The 18,725-nt window shown below is 36.3% G+C and overlaps 2 protein-coding genes across 2 annotated transcripts in view; one reads left to right on the top strand and one right to left on the bottom strand.

Moving 5' to 3' along the window:
• Positions 1-780: 780 nt before the first annotated feature.
• mydgf (myeloid-derived growth factor) lies at positions 781-12,269 on the top strand. Its single transcript, XM_058072270.2, has 6 exons — positions 781-1,015; positions 3,161-3,211; positions 3,472-3,533; positions 7,517-7,598; positions 10,268-10,343; positions 10,958-12,269. Exons 1-6 carry the CDS (start codon positions 830-832, stop codon positions 11,035-11,037), a joined length of 537 nt encoding a protein of 178 aa, XP_057928253.2. The 5' UTR covers positions 781-829; the 3' UTR covers positions 11,038-12,269.
• The window catches only part of LOC131129106 (uncharacterized), a 32,121-nt gene continuing 23,097 nt past the window's right edge, over positions 9,702-18,725 (bottom strand). The window contains exons 3-4 of the mRNA XM_058072264.2: positions 11,606-11,704; positions 9,702-10,102 (exon numbers count right to left, since the gene is read on the bottom strand). The gene's annotated coding sequence lies outside the window, so the exon portion shown is untranslated. The remainder of the gene's footprint in view (positions 10,103-11,605; positions 11,705-18,725) is intronic.

The raw sequence follows: 18,725 nt of genomic DNA, 5'->3' as shown, positions 1-18,725 counted from the left end.
ATATTATTTTCATCCAAGACTATTGTGTAAAGCAAAAATATATTCATTCATTTTCTACCGCTTATCCTAATGAGGGTCGCAGGGTTGCTGGAGCCTATCCCAGCTGTTTTCGAGCGAGAGGCGGGGTACACTCTGGACTGGTCGCCAGCCAATCACAGGGCACATATAGACAAACAACCATTCACACTCACAATCAATACCTATGGACAATTTGGAGTCGCCAATTAACCTAGCATGTTTTTGGAATGTGGGAGGAAACCGGAGTACCCGGAGAAAACCCACGCATGCGCGGGGAGAACATGCAAACTCCACACAGAGACGGCTGCAAAAATATATATCACGTTTCTTTTTCTGGGTTTCAGGAGAATACAAAATTTACATTATAAAATATGGGGACATTAAAAGAAAAACAAGGGTGAGTGAAGTAAAATATGACGTAAATTCTGATCTACAAAAATTTCAGCTAGCAAATCGCGTCACACTACAATTTTACTATTCGGCCTATTTTATTTTGAAGGCCGAACTTTACCGGCTGCAGGAAGTGATACACCGGTCTTTCCCGCTTGTTGTTAGTGGACCGGAAGCTGTGCTCCTTCGTGAGGAGTATTATTGTAAAAGTTAAAATAGGGGAACAATAACAAAACAATAACAAACTACTAAAAAGGGAAGGAGTAGTTTCCGCTAAAAAAATTAACGATTGACGCGTATGCTCCGGGTTTAAAAAAAGCAGTAAAGTGCGTTGACATTTTTCATCAGTAGATGGCGACAGTGTACACAAATAGAATTTCAAAACAGCCAAGAAGGCACAGAAGAAGACGCCACTCATAACATGGGATACTTCACATTCACACACTCTGGAAAGATGGCAAAGTTATGTGCTCATGAAGTAGCATTTTCTCTTATCTTCATGTTGCTCCTGTCATATATTCAGACCCAGGCAACGGAGGAGCAGACGAAAACGACGGAGTTTGACGTGAGACCGGGTGGAATGGTGCACAGCTTTACCGACTCCATTGTAAGTGTTTCTTTTAATAATGCATTTTGACACAGCATGCGACACAGCTAATTCATTCAGCTATTTCTTCTTCCGTGCACTGAAACCGAAGCAATGCAACTAAGAATGTATCTCTTAATGTCTCATTCATGGCGATAAGCTTCTCCAGTCATCAGTTTTCGGTTGGTGCGTTGTTGCGCTATCCCGACAACAGTAATTTTTTGTTTTTATTTTATTTTTCAGTAAATTTGTGACTTTAATTAAATGTCATGCCCAAATGCCATATTTTGGTGCAAGGTAATTTCTAACTGTTGGCAAACATAACTGGAAAGACTACATTCCGTCCCAGTTTGATGACGTCACAGCCAGTAAAGCGCTGCCACGTCAATGGCTGCCACAACGGCGCCATTGATTGGTGGAAGAACAGGAAGCACAACTTTTTATTGGGACTGTTATTACGTATTTTACAGTATTTAACGATCATTTTGTTAGGTTTGAATATGCATTCATTTTCTACCGCTTATCATCACAAGGCTCGCTGGAGCCTATCCAAGTGTCTTAATAATAATAAATAATAATTCATTCATTCATTTTACACCACTTTTTCCTCACGAGGGTCGCAGGGGTGCTGGAGCCTATCCCAGTTGTCTTAATAATAATAAATAATAATACATTTTATTTGTATAGCGCTTTTCAAAGTACTCAAAGACGCTTTACAGTAGAGAAAAATAAATAAAAATAGAGTTGAGTAAAAGATGCATTCAAATACAATATCCAAACAGCGGTATAAAAAGTTAGACATTAAAAACAAATTTAAAGAGGTGGGTTTTTAGTTGTTTTTTGAAACTGGGAAGGTCAGGGCAAGCACGGAGTGAATGGGGCAAAGAGTTCCAAAGGGTGGGGGCAGCAATGGAGAAGCCTATGTCTCCCAATACTGACAATGACAATACTGTCCTAATTATTACTATTATTGCTGGTATTTTTTGTCTTATTTTTTTATAGAATTATGTTTGTTTTTATTTATTGTTTTTTTTAAACTTTCATTTAAGTAATGTTTGTTTGTTTTTATTAATTTCTACACTTACACTAAAGTTATTTTTTAAATATTTTTTTATATAATTCAAACCAATGTTTGTTTGTTTTTTGTCCAATGAGGAATTTATTAAGGCATTTTTTCCAAGGGAATAAGGAATAATGTGATAACCGCATGCATACAAATAATGCATACATTCAAATGGGAAAATGGGATGTATCACTTGAAGTGAAGTCAGACATGAGTTGTATGTTGCATATTTTCATGCTGTCTGCGATCCATCCAGAATGGATCTGCGATGCACTTTTTTTTTCGTCCCAACCTACCAGTTGACAATCTCTGCTCCGTTTTTTTCAGTCATTGTGACATTCATTCATTTCATTCATCCATTTTCTACCGCTTATGCTCACGAGAGTTACAGGCGGGTGCTGGAGCCTATGCCAAATGTCTTGGGGCGAGAGGCGGGGTACACCCTGCACTGTTGGCCTGCTAATCACAGGGCACATATAGACAAACAACCATTCACACCCACATTCATACCTATGGACAATTTGGAGTGGCCAATTAACTTAGCATGTTTTTGGAATGTGGGAGGAAACCGGAGTACCTGGAGAAAACCCACAACATGCAAACTCCACCCAGAGGGTGGAATTGAACTCTGTGAGGCCTGCGTGCTAACCCCTCGACCGCCATGCATCTAGTCATTGTGACATTTAGAATTTAGAATTCGTCACTGCAATGCAATACATAGCATTAATGACTCTAATAATTGTCATTATTATTATTCTCAATTCTGCACGGCGGTCGAGTGGGTTTTCTTTGGTTCCTCCCACATTCCAAAAACATGCTAGGTTAATTGGCCACTCCAAATTGTCCATAGGTATGAATGTGAGTGTGAATGGTTGTTTGTCTATATGTGCTCTGTGATTGACTGGCCACTAGTCCAGCGTGAAGCCCGCCTCTCGCCTGAAGACAGCTGGGATAGGCTCCAGCACCCCTGCGACCCTCGTGAGGATAAGCGGTAAAAAATGAATGAATGAATGAATATATTTTATTATTGTGTTACGTATTTGATGATTTTTTTCCACTTCCTGTGTGGTCTACTGATGATGTGGAATGTTGTGTTCTTGCAGGAAGGGTATGAGTGCTCCTTCTCTTTCGCCGCGCAAGGAGGAACCAACGAGGTGAGCATTGCAGAGATGTTGTCCATCACAGGAAGTAGCACGCATGCCTCTTCATTCATCGTGCGGCGCTTTTTTGGTCGGGCAGAATACTTGGTGACCTGCATGGCTGCATTCCATGTTTTATTACGAGGCAACGAGTATATTAAAGATGGAAACAGATACTGTCTGTGGGGAAAGCGGTGGTCTCTTGCACTTGCAACATGTGATGGATCGTTCATGTCAGTCAACACTTTTATGATGGTGACTACGTCTGTTTACAGAAATGGCTAATGAGTGTGGGCCTCAGTGAGGACAAGAAACTGTTTTCATGCTCTGTGTGGAGGTGAGGCTAAAACACACACACACACACTTTAATGCTGCTGTCCTTCAGGGTTTCTGTTACATGATCGTGGTGCACCGTTACACCCTAAAAATGATTTACTTTGGTGGTTTTTTAGTCCAAAATTATGTTTATTCTATAAACGGATGCTATATATATATATATACATATGGTTTCTTATTTCTGTGCATGTTTGTCACACTTCAGTGTTTCAAATCATCAAACAAATGTAAATATTAGGCAACAACAACACAACTCAACACAAAATGCAGTTTTTAAAAGAAAGTTTTTATTATTAAGCGAGAAAACCTAACTGAGATGAATTGAATTGGCTATAAAGCCATTTCTAAAGCTTTGGGACTCCAGCCAAGCACAGTGAGAGCCGTTATCCACAATGGCCAATAAAGTTGGTGGCCGGCCGACCAAAATGACCTCATCCGAGAGGTCACAAAATACCCCACAACAGCATCCGAAGAAGTGCAGGCCTCTGTTAATGTCAGTGTTCATGACTCCACCATAACGAACGATTAAAAAACAAAAAACAGGTCAATATGCTTTTCTCTCTGTGCCACACAGGCTGGATGACAAGAGGGTTCACTCTGCGTCTGTTTATGCGCACTGGTTCTATAAGTGGAATGAACGGAGACAGTGGGCTCTAATCTCATTCAACCTCTTTGTGGAGGCGGGGCTACTAGCTAAACCAAACGGTGCACGGCCACAAAGTAGACGGTGTCGTTAGCTACAATGCAAAAACATACAGGCGACTTCTGTGTGGCGCCAATGTCTCACACAGGTACACGGTACACTAGTGGTGGAAATGTGAATGACACCTCATGACTAAAACGAAGGATAAAATTGTCTAAAAATGTTGCCATAATATTGAATATCAGCGTTAGTTTGTAGCACAATTATCGACGCGTAGAATTTGATATGGTGATAGACCTAGGGGCAATTGTGGACTGGATTGTTGACTTGTGTTGGCATTGACTAATAATTACGTCGCACCACTGCTTATACAACTGTATTTACATACACGCATTTTGACCATCATTAGTTTGGATTTTTTTTCATATTTCATATCAGAATTGCCTGGAGAAAGTGAAATGTGTAGCCGAGCTCATCGATGGCACTTTCTGACATCTTTGTTTACTCATTTTGCCTGTCTCCCACTGCCTCTGGCAACATAATATTAAGCCTAATTGTTTTCATTATTTTTTGTTTTTTTCCGTCATAATATTATAACTAATATTATTCTTTAAGATTTCAACTCCATGCTACCAAAAATACATTGTTTTCTTCATATTACAAATTTCTTTTTCCTTGTTAGAATATGACTTTTTTCTCTTCATATTTTTTTCTATTCATATTTTTTTGTTTTTTACAAAATTACAGCTGTTTTTTTCTATTTTTTTCTATTTTTATTTTACATTTCCAACTTATTTCCATAATATTTACACTTGAAACTTTTTTCTGCAACCTAATATTGTCAAAATTCCAAAAATATTATCTGTAATATTTCAACTTCATGCTACTAAAATGACTATTTTCATCATATTTTTTTTTCCTAAAATGTCCTTTTCCTTGTTAGAATATGACTTTTTTCTCTTCATATTTTGACTTTTTTTAAAATAAAATTACAGCTGGTTTTTTACCATTTTTTCCTGTTTTTTGTTACATTTCCAACTACGTAGTTCAAAAAAATTAATGACTTTATTTCCATAATATTTACACTTGAATAATTTTTCTGCAACCTAATATTGTCAAAATTCCAAAAATATTATTTGTAATATTTCAACTTCATGCCACTAAAATGACTATTTTCATCATATTTTTTTCTAAAATGTCCCTTTCCTTGTTAGAATATGACTTTTTTTTCTTCATATTTTGACTTTTTAAAAAATAAAATTACAGCTGTTTTTTTCTATTTTTTCCTGTTTTTTTTTTTTTTACATTTCCAACTAGTTAAAAAAAATGAATGACTTTATTTCCATAATATTTACACTTGAATCTTTTTTCTGCAACCTAATATTCTCAAAATTCCAAAAATATTATTTGTAATATTTCAACTTTATGCTACTAAAATGACTATTTTCATATTTTTTTCCTAAAATGTATTTTTCCTTGTTAGAATATGACTTTTTTCTCTTCATATTTTGACTTTGTTAATAATAAAACTACAGCTGTTTTTTTTCCATTTTTTTCCTGTTTTTTTACATTTCCAACTAGTTAAAAAAAAATGAATTACTTTATTTCCATAATATTTACACTTGAATAATTTTTCTGCAACCTAATATTCTCAAAATTCCAAAAATATTATTTGTAATATTTCAACTTCATGCTACTAAAATGACTATTTTCATCACATTTGTTCCTAAAATGTATTTTTCCTTGTTAGAATATGACTTTTTTCTCTTCATATTTTGACTTTTTTTTAAATACAATTACAGCTGTTTTTTTCTATTTTTTCCTGTTTTTTGTTACATTTCCAACTACGTAGTTCAAAAAAATTGATGACTTTATTTCCATAATATTTACACTTGAATAATTTTTCTGCAACCTAATATTGTCAAAATTCCAAAAATATTATTTGTAATATTTCAACTTCATGTTACTAAAATGACTATTTTCATATTTTTTTTCCTAAAATGTATTTTTCCTTGTTAGAATATGACTTTTTTCTCTTCATATTTTGACTTTTTTTAAAAATAAAATTACAGCTGTTTTTTTTCTATTTTTTCCTGTTTTTTGTTACATTTCCAACTACGTAGTTCAAAAAAAATTAATGACTTTATTTCCATAATATTTACACTTGAATAATTTTTCTGCAACCTAATATTGTCAAAATTCCAAAAATATTATCTGTAATATTTCAACTTCATGCTACTAAAATGACTATTTTCATCACATTTGTTCCTAAAATGTATTTTTCCTTGTTAGAATATGACTTTTTTCTCTTCATATTTTGACTTTCTTTTAAATAAAATTACAGCTGTTTTTTTCATTTTTTCCTGTTTTTTTTTTACATTTCCAACTAGTTCAAAAAATGAATGACTTTATTTCCATAATATTTACACTTGAATCTTTTTTCTGCAACCTAATATTCTCAAAATTCCAAAAATATTATCTGTAATATTTCAACCTCATGCTACTAAAATGACTATTTTCATATTTTTTTCCTAAAATGTATTTTCCCTTGTTAGAATATGACTTTTTTCTCTTCATATTTTGACTTTGTTAATAATAAAACTACAGCTGTTTTTTTCCATTTTTTTCCTGTTTTTTTTTACATTTCCAACTAGTTAAAAAAAATGAATTACTTTATTTCCATAATATTTACACTTGAATAATTTTTCTGCAACCTAATATTCTCAAAATTCCAAAAATATTATCTGTAATATTTCAACCTCATGCTACTAAAATGACTATTTTCATATTTTTTTCCTAAAATGTATTTTTCCTTGTTAGAATGACTTTTTTCTCTTCATATTTTGACTTTGTTAATAATAAAACTACAGCTGTTTTTTTCCATTTTTTTCCTGTTTTTTTTTTGCATTTCCAACTAGTTCAAAAAAATGAATGACTTTATTTCCATAATATTTACACTTGAATCTTTTTTCTGCAACCTAATATTCTCAAAATTCCAAAAATATTATTTGTAATATTTCAACTTTATGCTACTAAAGTGACTATTTTCATCATATTATTTTCCTGAAATGTCCTTTTCCTTGTTAGAATATGACTTTTTTCTCTTCATATTTTGACTTTTTTTTTAATAAAATTACAGCTGTTTTTTTCATTTTTTCCTGTTTTTTTACATTTCCAACTAGTTGTCAAAATTGTCAAAATTCCAAAAATATTATTTGTAATATTTCAACTTCATGCTATTGTGATTATTGTGACTATTGTGATTTTTACATCCATCCCCCAACATAAACATCCATGCTTTTATACATATGACGACTAATTCACCTTTTTTCCCTTCTAAGGCCTACGGGGAAATCATACCTGTTTTTCACTCAGTTCAAAATGGAGTTGAAAGGCACCAAAATTGAACATGCAAATGCTTTCGTAAGTATGAACAACTCTTTGTGTAATCATTCATTCTGAACACTCAGATCCAGGAGTATTTGGACTGGAGGCCCTTTAAAGGGTGTTAAAATATTTGATGAATAGCGGCATAAATCGTCAAACCTTTGTCGTTGTCCAAATACGTCTGGCCCAATCCAGCAGCCACGGGTCGCCCCCGCCTGGTGACGCTACGTATTGGCAGTTTTTCTCCTGACGCACACACTCAAGTCACGGCTTGAACAAAGATACGAGCGCTCACTTTTCCTCGCTCCCCGTCAAAGTGCTCGCTCTCGGAGGAGTTGGGGAAACTACAGAGTCGGCACAAATGTCACATCATCAACACGGAAAGTGGAACCGCCGATGAACATTTTTTCTTTTCTTGTGTAGCTCGCAAATAACCACGCTTCCGAGCTAGCAGCACAACAAGGGGTGTGTCTGACATATAAACACACACACCGGTGGCCACACTCCACTCAATACGTCTGCCTTTACAGAGATCATACTGTATGATGATGGTGGTTCGTGAGTGAGATAGTGGTCTGAGTCCATGACCCTAAGTGACCCTAAGAACAGCACTGGCTCTACAGCCTGGGTCACAACCGCTTGTACGGGCTCCCACGGGGTACTCGGTACGTCTTATATGCTTAGAAGAGAAAATATGCACATCATCTCTATATCGGTGAAATAATATTACCTTCAAACTTCAGTCTTTTTTTTTTTTTTTACCTTTTACAATTTCTTCTAAAATAATCTTTGTTGAAATGAGTCCAAAATATTATGACTTTATTCCCATAATATTACAACTTTTTCTCTAACCTAATTTTCCTAAAATGACAAATTGGATGATATTCATTCATTTTCTACCGAGGGTGGAATTGAACCCTGGTCTCCTAGCTGTGAGGTCTGCTCGCTAACCACTCGACTGCCTGATGTGACAAAAAAAACAAAAACACACACACATATATATATGTGTGTGTGTGTATGTATGTGTGTGTGTGTGTGTGTGTGTGTATATATATATATATATATATATATATATATATGAATACACATGAATATTCCAAAAATAACATTTGTAATACTTCAACATGCTACTATTTTCATCCTATTTTTTTTCCTAAAATGATTGTACTTTTGTTCGTTACAACTTTTTTCAACCACTCAACCGCCTGATGTGATGTGACAAAAAACACACACACACACACACACACACACACATATATATATGTGTGTGTATATATATATATATATGAATACACGTGAATATTCTCAAAATTCCAAAAATATCATTTGTAATACTTCAACATGCTACTAAAATGACTATTTTCATCCTATTTTTTTCCTAAAATGATTGTACTCTTGCTCGTTAAAACTTTTTTCTCTTAATATTTTGATCATGTCAAATTAGAGCTGAATATTAATTTTTTTTGCTGTTATTTTAAGAAAATGTTCTTTTTAAACATGCCGCAAATAGCCCCCATGCCATCTCCGAGCTCGCTGTTGAATGCGTACGTGTGTTATCTAGTGTTGGCTTTCATCCTAGAGCAGGGGTGGGCAAACTACGGCCCGGGGGCCACATCCGGCCCGCCAAGTGTTTGAATACGGCCCGCCCAATCTTTCCAAAGTATTTCATTTAAACTCAACATACAACCTGGCATCATGGCCTGAGCCAACCTTTTGATGGTTTTATCAATTTCGTTTTTTGACATGGTCTGTTGTTTATAAAGTGCTCCTGAAAAAAGGGACACAAGCACATAATAATAATAATTATTATTATTATTAGATTATTATAATTATTATTAGAACTATTATGATTATTATAATTATTATATTAATGCTAATTATTATATTAATTATATATAATATTATTGTTATATTTGCATATTTTACATAATAATATAATAATTATTATTTTAATTTTATTGTAATTATTATAATATTTTTAAAATGTTTAAATATAAATATAAAATAAATAATAATAGCAGATTGCATGACAATTTTACAGATACAATAATACCAGGTGGACTGTTACGTGTAAAATATATAGTCTGCCCCCCCCCCGTAAATTTTGTCATATCAATGCGGCCCGCGAGTCAAAAAGTTTGCCCACCCCTGTCCTAGAGCCTTGCTGTACCTAATGTTATGGCCGCCGAACCAGTCGTGTTATGTATGAAGAATGCATGTCACACACAACAAAACTAAAACAAAAAAGGACATAATTTTGCTGGATTTATTTTTATTTTTATAATGCACATTTTCCACCACACTCTCTTATTTTATTTTTATTTATTTATTTTTTTAATCCTCCGATGGGTTTGAGCCCTCCTCCGTACGTCCTGGCTCCAACCAACAAATGCTGGCACAGGAAGTTGTGTTGAAAACAGTTGTTTCATGGAAGGAAGCTTTCTTTCTGCCTGAGCAATTATTGTGGACACTCCTTCCTCCAGCAAGGTGACACATACACACACACACTGTTGGCAGTGTGTGTGTGTGTGTGCGCTCTGCTGCAAACACAGAAAAAAATAACTTTACTCATAATTGCGGCAAAAAGAACTACTGAAACAACCCTTCACAGCATCCCCTTGACCTTGGTGCTCCAATTTCTTCCTCTCCTTCTCCATCATGCTGTTATATACAAGTTGTGTGTGTGTGTGTGTGTGTGTGTGCAGTCTCAAGCAGCAGTGCCAGCGGGACAGAGTGACGTGGTTCTTCGTCCAGAGGAATACACCGTAGGAGAGTCCGCAGGTGAGTTTAATCAACGTAAATGCAAAATTTTTAAAAAGGTGTTACATGTCTACTAATATAATTCAAGATTTAATGAAATATTGGTGGAAAAAATACATACAAATATATAATGTGATTTTTTGGAAAAACAAATTCAATATCTGAAAATGTCTAATGTACTGATATATTATAAAAAAAAGTATTATAGCACTACTATAATTTTCTGCGAATATTAATATTTTAAGGAGTGCCGTAAACAAGTAGACAATAAGGTTGTCCACAAGGTGGCGCTGTTGACTCATTATTAGGCTGCCCTTAGAAGTGTGCCCGATACAGGAAGGCAAAGGAATTGAATGTTCCAGCTCAATGCGCTTTAAATTAAATTAATATATCCTTTTTATTATTTAAATATTGCCTTAATAAATTGGTTCCGATTTATTTTCAAAAATTACTACTTTTTAAAAGTTATTTAATTTTCTAATTTTTAGTCGCGGCATTTGTTTTGGTGCTTTCCCAGTTGTGAAACATTCAATAACTTGATTTTTTTGTTGTTGTTGTTGTTGTTTTTCGTGTGTAACGCCGAACGTCCCACGCTGATGGCTGACGTTAGCATTGATCTCCCTTGTGACCCACAGTGACCCACACGGAAGGAAAGTTCAACGCTCAACTCTCCAAGCTGATGGCTATCGGACGCACGCGGCACGAGGAGCTGTGAGCGAGCTCGCGAGATCACGTGACTCTCGACGAACGTCGGCCATCTTTCCCAGCAGCTCGCTAGCAAACGGAGGATCCACTTTCAGAGAGAATTGCAGACTTGTTTAATAATAATAATAATAATAATAATAATAATGAAGAAGATGATTACTGGATATCTAACCCTTCCAAACAATATCGATATCCGTCTGATTTCTTCCTTTACATTTTTAGTTTCATTTTACAATGCCACTCGTGGATCTGACTGTGTTGTAATCCACTGGGGCCATTCCATGGGGGGATATGGTATAGAGATACACACTCTAGATTGCATATTAACAGTTAGGGAGTACTGTAATTCCCATCATCATCACGTTCCTCTATCTGACTTCACACAAGCTTGCAGCGAATTAGAATGCGGCACCAATCACCTCGACTTTGTTACTTTCTGGGGGGTGTTTTTAGCCAAAAGGGATACTTGGAAAGGGGAAAACTACAAAATGTATCGCTTTCATGTTTCATGATTATGTGTTGAGTCAACACGGAATTTAGCATCATTTAGCAACAAAACAACGATGCGGTGCTTGTACCTTCTTTGCTTAGCTCTCATCTCTTCCAGGAGGTCCGTGTAGGTTGAGGTAACGTTTTAGCGGGGTCCTAACAGGAAGTAGACCACATCCGGGTGATGGCTGAAAAAGAAACACATATTAAAAAAATATTTTTTACGGAGCCACCGAGGGAAAAAATATGGGTTTAAAAGAGACGAATTTCTGTGAGAACTCGCAAATGCATATTTTAAATTCCATCTTCAGCCTTTGTGCATCTCTCACTGCACTATTTTAGCGGTATAAAGTGATATAACTATAGGAACAAAATGTCACTTCCGTGATGGTTATTCGTCTTTTGAAAATAAAAGACTGACATTCGGTCCTGGTTAGTGTGACTGGAGACATCTGGTGCTGGAGAGAAAATACATTGATTAGTCATACATGGGGTTCTTTCACTTGTGTGTACTGCTTTCCTATAAGCAACCGTATCAGAAACTCAACGAATGTGCCACTCTTAATTTGAAGTTTCATCCGCTCTGAACACGGAAGTAGCGGAAGTACAATGCTCTATTAATGTAAACAGTTTGGAAGTTTTTTTGTAACTATTTTTTTTCTCTATTTCTCTCGGGGGTATCTATAATTCGCGCACGGTTGCCCTTTCTACAATTTCTGTTGTAATTCCTGACAGGTGACTCAATAAACTTGGTTTCTGAGAATTCCTGATTTTTGTGTGAGTCAGTGAACGCATCATACTCATTAAGCTAGCTGTGCATAGAGTGTCCGTTTTAGACTATGTGGGCTGGCCGTAAAGTGTCCGTTTTAAGTTCAGTCGGTTGGGAAAAGTGGCTACATGGTCGACTAAATAATGTTATTAAAAGCGTATTGTAAGATATATAGTTATATTTTGCGGTTTCAGTCCAGCATTAGCACTGCTAGTCCACGACTCGTCGTCGTTTTCTGGGTGAGTTTTCACAGTCGACCACACGCTTGTTGAAAACCACCTTAACATGTATTTCATAACCTATATTATATTTATCAACTAGTGATGTGTGATTGCACCGATTTCATTTCCGATCCGATACAATCCGGGCTTGTATCGCCGATGCAGATACTGTGCAAATTCGCCTAATGTGTCAGGAACATTTTTAGAAGTAGTGTATTTTATGTCATAGCATGAAGAAGACAGTAGTTTACTGTCATAGTGTTGGCTAGTGTTTTTGCAGTAGGTCCTTCAAAACAGAGGCACACATGCAGCATAGAGGATCTTTGGCCAGCATTTTTACAGTAGGTCCTTCAATACAGAGGCACACTTATGTTAAATAGGGGATCTTTGACTATAGCGTTTTTCTGACTAGCGTTGTTGCAGAAGGTCCTTCAAAACAGGCAATCTCCTGTCCCATAGAGGATCTCTGACTACTGTTTTTACAGTAAGTCCTTCAAAACTGAGCTGCAATCCTGTCACATAGAGGATCTTTGACTATAGTGCTTTTGTCACCAGCGTTTTTGCAGAATGTCCTTCAAAACAGAGGCGCACTCCTGTTCCATCAAGGATCTTTGACTGTAGCATTTTTGCAACTTGTGTTTTTTCCGTAGGTCCTTCAAAACAGGCAATCTCCTGTCTCATAGAGGATCTCTGACTACTGTTTTTGCAGTAAGTCCTTCAAAACAGAGCTGCACTCCTGTCACATAGAGGATCTTTGACTATAGTGCTTTTGTCACTAGCGTTTTTGCAGTATATCCTTCAAAACAGAGGCGCACTCCTGTCGCATAGAGGATCTTTGACTATGGCGTTTTTGCAGTAAGTCCTTCAAAACAGAGCTGCACTCCTGTCACATAGAGGATCTTTGACTATAGTGCTTTTGTCACCAGTGTTTTAGCAAAATGTCCTTCAAAACAGAGGGGCACTCCTGTCGCATCAAGGATCTTTGACTGTAGCATTTTTGCAACTTGTGTTTTTTCAGTATGACTTCAAAACAGGCAATCTCCTGTCTCATAGATGATCTCTGACTACTGTTTTTGCAGTAAGTCCTTCAAAACAGAGCTGCACTCCTGTCACATAGAGGATCTTTTACTACAGGGCTTTGGCAGTAGCGTTTTTGCAGAATGCCCTTCAAAAGGGAGGCGCACTCCTGTTGCATAGAGGATCTTTGACTATGGCGTTTTTGCAGTAGGTCCGTCAAAACAGAGGCACACTTGTGTCGAATATTGATATTTGACGATAGTGTTTTTCTGACTAGCGTTGTTGCAGAAAGTCCTTCAAAACATGCAAACGCCTGTCTCATAGAGGATCTTTGACTATGGCGTTTTTGCAGTATGTCCTTCAAAACAGAGCAGCATTCCTGTCACATAGAGGATCTTTGCCTATGGCGTTTTTGCAGTAGGTCTTTCAAAACAGAGGTGCACTCCTGTCGCATCAAGGATCTTTGACTGTAGCATTTTTGCAACTTGTGTTTTTTCAATAGGTCCTTCAAAACAGGCAATCTCCTGTCTCATAGAGGATCTCTGGCTACTGTTTTTGCAGTAAGTCCTTCAAAACAGAGCTGCACTCCTGTCACATAGAGGATCTTTGACTATAGTGCTTTTGTCACCAGCATTTTTGCAGTGTGTCCTTCAAAACAGAGGTGCACTCCTGTCGCATCAAGGATCTTTGACTGTAGCATTTTTGCAACTTGTGTTTTTTCAGTAGGTCCTTCAAAACAGGCAATCTCCTGTCTCATAGAGGATCTCTGGCTACTGTTTTTGCAGTAAGTTCTTCAAAACACAGCTGCACTCCTGTCACATAGAGGATCTTTGACTATAGTGCTTTTGTCACCAGCGTTTTTGCAGAATGTCCTTCAAAAGGGAGGCGCACTCCTGTTGCATAGAGGATCTTTGACTAGGGCGTTTTTGCAGCAGGTCCTTCAAAACAGAGCTGCATTCCTGTCACATAGAGGATCTTTGACTATGGCATTTATGCAGTAGGTCTTTCAAAACAGAGGTGCACTCCTGTTGCATCATGGATCTTTGACTGTAGCATTTTTGCAACTTGTGTTTTTTCAGTATGACTTCAAAACAGGCAATCTCTTGTCTCATAGAGGATCTCTGGCTACTGTTTTTGCAGTAAGTTATTCAAAACAGAGCTGCACTCCTGTCACATAGAGGATCTTTGACTATAGTGCTTTTGTCACTAGCTTTTTTGCAGAATGTTCTTCAAAAGGGAGGCGCACTCCTGTTGCATAGAGGATCTTTGACTGGCGTTTTTGTAGTAGGTTCTTGAAAACAGAGGCACACTTGTGTCGAATAGGGGATCTTTGACGATAGTGTTTTTCTGACTAGCATTGTTGCAGAAAGTCCTTCAAAACATGCAAACTCGTGTCTCATAGAGGATCTCTGACTACTGTTATTGCAGAATGTCCTTCAAAACAGAGGCGCACTCCTGTCGCGTAGAGGATCTTTGACTAGGGCGTTTTTGCAGCAGGTCCTTCAAAACAGAGCTGCATTCCTGTCACATAGAGGATCTTTGACTATGGCGTTTTTGCAGTGTGTCCTTCAAAACAGAGGCGCACTCCTGTCGCATCAAGGATCTTTGACTGTAGCATTTTTGCAACTTGTGTTTTTTCAGTAGGTCCTTCAAAACAGGCAATCTCCTGTCTCATAGAGGATCTCTGACTACTGTTTTTGCAGTAGGTCAAAACAGAGCTGCATTCCTGTCACATAGAGGATCTTTGACTATGGCGTCTATGCAGTAGGTCCTTCAAAACGGAGGTGCACTCCTGTTGCATAGAGGATCTTTGACTATAGTGCTTTTGTCACTAGCATTTTTGCAGAAGGTCCTTCAAAAGGGAGGCACTCCCCTGACACATAGAGGATCTTTGACTATAGCATGGGTCCATTTGGGCAATGACAAAAGGCTCACTGGTGACACCCACAGGAGTGGGGGTGGCACAGCAATAACACGATGGCCAGGTTTGCTCGATGTGAGGCGCAATAAAAACAAAGTCAACTGTCAGCACCAAAACAGAGCCAGCAAAGCGCTGTTAAATATTCCCAACATGCCCGGAGAACATTTTCGTATCTGCCTAAGATAAAGTGTCGTTTTACGCTAATATATTCCTCATTTAGTCTGGGATGCAACAACAAGCGACAGTTTGAAATAAATGTTTGACTCTATTAGCATACATTGTCCTGGGACGCTTGGGCTTTTTTTTCTGTGAGATAAAAGGGCTTTCATTGTTGCTTTGCAGGATGCTCTCAATCCTAAGCAGTACATATGGGAACGAACATGGCGCTGATCTTTGTGGGCTTATGGAGATATCGGAGTCAGGGGGGGTTTATTCATTTTATGTTAAGCCAAGAGAAAGCAGCTCATCTTGATTGTCCTCCGAACCGTGTTTGCGTTGCAAAGCTCCATCACTGGATGTTAACCACAGCCACACCATGGCTTCAAATTGCTCTACGACCACAGGTGTTAGCGGGAAGTTGTGTCATCAAATGTTTTTTCTTGTCATTTATAACTTTATTCTTAGAATACTTTGACTTTAATCTCGTGACATGCTAACTTTTTCCGCAATGCAATTTGTTTTTCATTATATTCTGATATTTTTCTTGAATATTTCAACAGTATGCGAATAAAATGAGAAAATTGTTTCCTTATAATATTATGAGTTTATTCTTATAAAATTGTCCTTTTTTTTAAAATATTTTGACTTTATAGTCATCAAATGAAGGCTGTTTTCCCCCCGACTATTTTCTTCCTGAAAATTTTGTTTTCATAACTATGACTTTATTTGACTTTTTACGCAACCTACCTTTCTAAAAATAACATTATTTCTTATTTTGTTTATTTTTTTTCAATTGTGACTTTTTAATATTTTGACTTTATTCTTCTAAAATTTGAGTATTTTTTTTTGTTTCTGCTGTTCTTTATTTTTCAACTAATTCAACATTCCTCTTGTCATATTTCTTCTTTATTCGCATCCTATTTTTAATGTATTCTTCTAATATATATTTGCATATATTCTGTATGCATTTTTTGTTGAATATTTCAAGCCTATGCTACTAAAATTATGTTATTTTACCTTCTCATATTACAATGTTATTCCCATAAAACAATGACTTTAATCTTTGTACATTTTCTTCATGCAGTATTATGACATAATACTTTACTCCTGTAATGTTGGAACTTTTTCCACAAACAAATTTTCCATCAACTTTATTTGTCAATTTGAGGACTATTCAACTAAAATGGCGTTAGTTCATGTTTTGACTCAAATGAAAGCTGTTCTTTCTGTGTTTATTTTTTTTATTATTATTTCTTCATCACTTCATCAACTGAATTTTCCGAAAATCACTTTTATTGGTTGTTTTGTGTGGTTTTCTTTGGAATATTTCAAGCCTATGCTACTTAAATAATGTTATATTTCATTATTTAACATTAAGTTATTATTGTCATCAATGATGACTATATTACAGTAATCTTTGTTCAGTATGATGATTATTATTCCCATAATATTTTGACTTTTATTCGTCAGGTAGGGCATCCGGAATGGAAAGGGCTCAAACCAAATCAATATGCGGGTCAAAAAGATCCGCTTTGCGACTCCATAACCAGGGAAAAGCTGAAAGAAACAAACATTCCTGTAATATTTAAAATTTTTTAAAAAACATAATTTTCCCCAAATGACAATTGTATTTGTTGTTTTGTTTGATTTTCATAATATTAGGACTATTTGACATGATTTTTTTGTAATAATACGAGGCTGTTCATTTTGGAAAAATTGCAACTTTTTCTCATTGGCATCCGGAATATAAAGAATCCATACTTTTGTGTTTTGAAGGAGCGGATGCTGGCAAGAAGGGGGGGGGGGGGGGGGCAGGTTGTGATGGCGTGCAATAAAAAGTGCGCTGGTGATGTTGCTGCTGGGCAGACATGACTTTGGTTTGCCAGCTGGTCCGCCTCTCTGCCCCTCTCCAAAACATCTCGACGGCCGCCATCTGACAAAGCGGCGCCATGAGATGCTGTAAATACTCTCCTGCTCCGCATTTCACCGGTTTAGCTTGACTTTGGAGGTTTGAATCAAAGGTCACAACGGCAGATTGGTGCCACTAAAATGGAAAAGACTTCCGATTCATTTGCCGCCATAACGATGTCTGCCAAGCGCAGCGAGCGATGGCAATGTCCCTCTCGGCCTCTGGTGGGCACCACTACTACCACTGAAACCTGCTCTATGTTGCCTCCAGTGGCACTAAGGAGTATTACAATATGCTCTAAAGACTTCATCCTGGGCGCCCGTTTGGAAAGCAGAGCAGAGGCTTTGGGCCGGGGGTGTACAAAGCACGGCGCGGGGGCCAGTTACAGGCCGCATTTTAATACTATAATTTAAAGGGGGAGAAAAAAAACAGTAAAAATTGTAAAATCAGAAGTTATATTAATAAAGTACAAATATTCGGTTGCAATCTAACATAAAAAGTCATAACTTTACGATAATAACGTTATAATATCATGAGGAGATATAATTTTAGTAGCTTAGAAATTAAATTCCTGAAAGAAAACAAAACTTCAAATTCTAATTTGGGGAAAATTAGCTTGTTTTGAAAATATGATGGGAATGCTGACATAGTTGGGGGGGCAGCAGAAATGGAAGAAACAGCCATAATTCCTAGAATGAAGATGGAATAGAGTTGGAATATTAAAGAAATAAAGTTGTAATATTCTAAATATTTTTTAAAAGTTGTAATATTGTAAATATAAACAAACAAAACAAAGATTAAAGTTATAATTTGGGGGAAATTTGGTTGGGGAAAAAGTCATGGAAAAAAGAAGCTGTTGAGAATATAAAGTCAAAATATTAATACAAGAAAAAAGTTAAAATTTTACAACTAGGTATGACTGATAATTATTGGTAGCGATAATAATTAGCCCAATATCAGCATAAAAATATCGGTTAATATTGGTATTGGATATTTTTTTTGATTGTTGTTGTGTTGGAAACAATAGCAGAAATGTACAAAACAGATACAATAACAATATTATTAGGAAAAACAATATTTTAGTAGCCGAGATTTGGAATATTAAATAAATATTTGTTATTAACAAAATGTCACAATACAAAACAAAACAAAGAATATTTTTTTGTAATTTTTGGGAAATGAAGTTGTGGAAAGAGTGATTATATAACGAGAA

This window comes from Doryrhamphus excisus, linkage group LG4 (genome assembly GCF_037039965.1).
Source record: "Doryrhamphus excisus strain RoL-2023G ecotype Guam linkage group LG4, RoL_Dexc_Guam_v1.1, whole genome shotgun sequence".
Taxonomy (NCBI): Eukaryota; Metazoa; Chordata; class Actinopteri; order Syngnathiformes; family Syngnathidae; genus Doryrhamphus; species Doryrhamphus excisus.
Note: the sequence above shows the minus strand (reverse complement) of the source record. Positions and strands in the feature narration are given on the sequence as shown.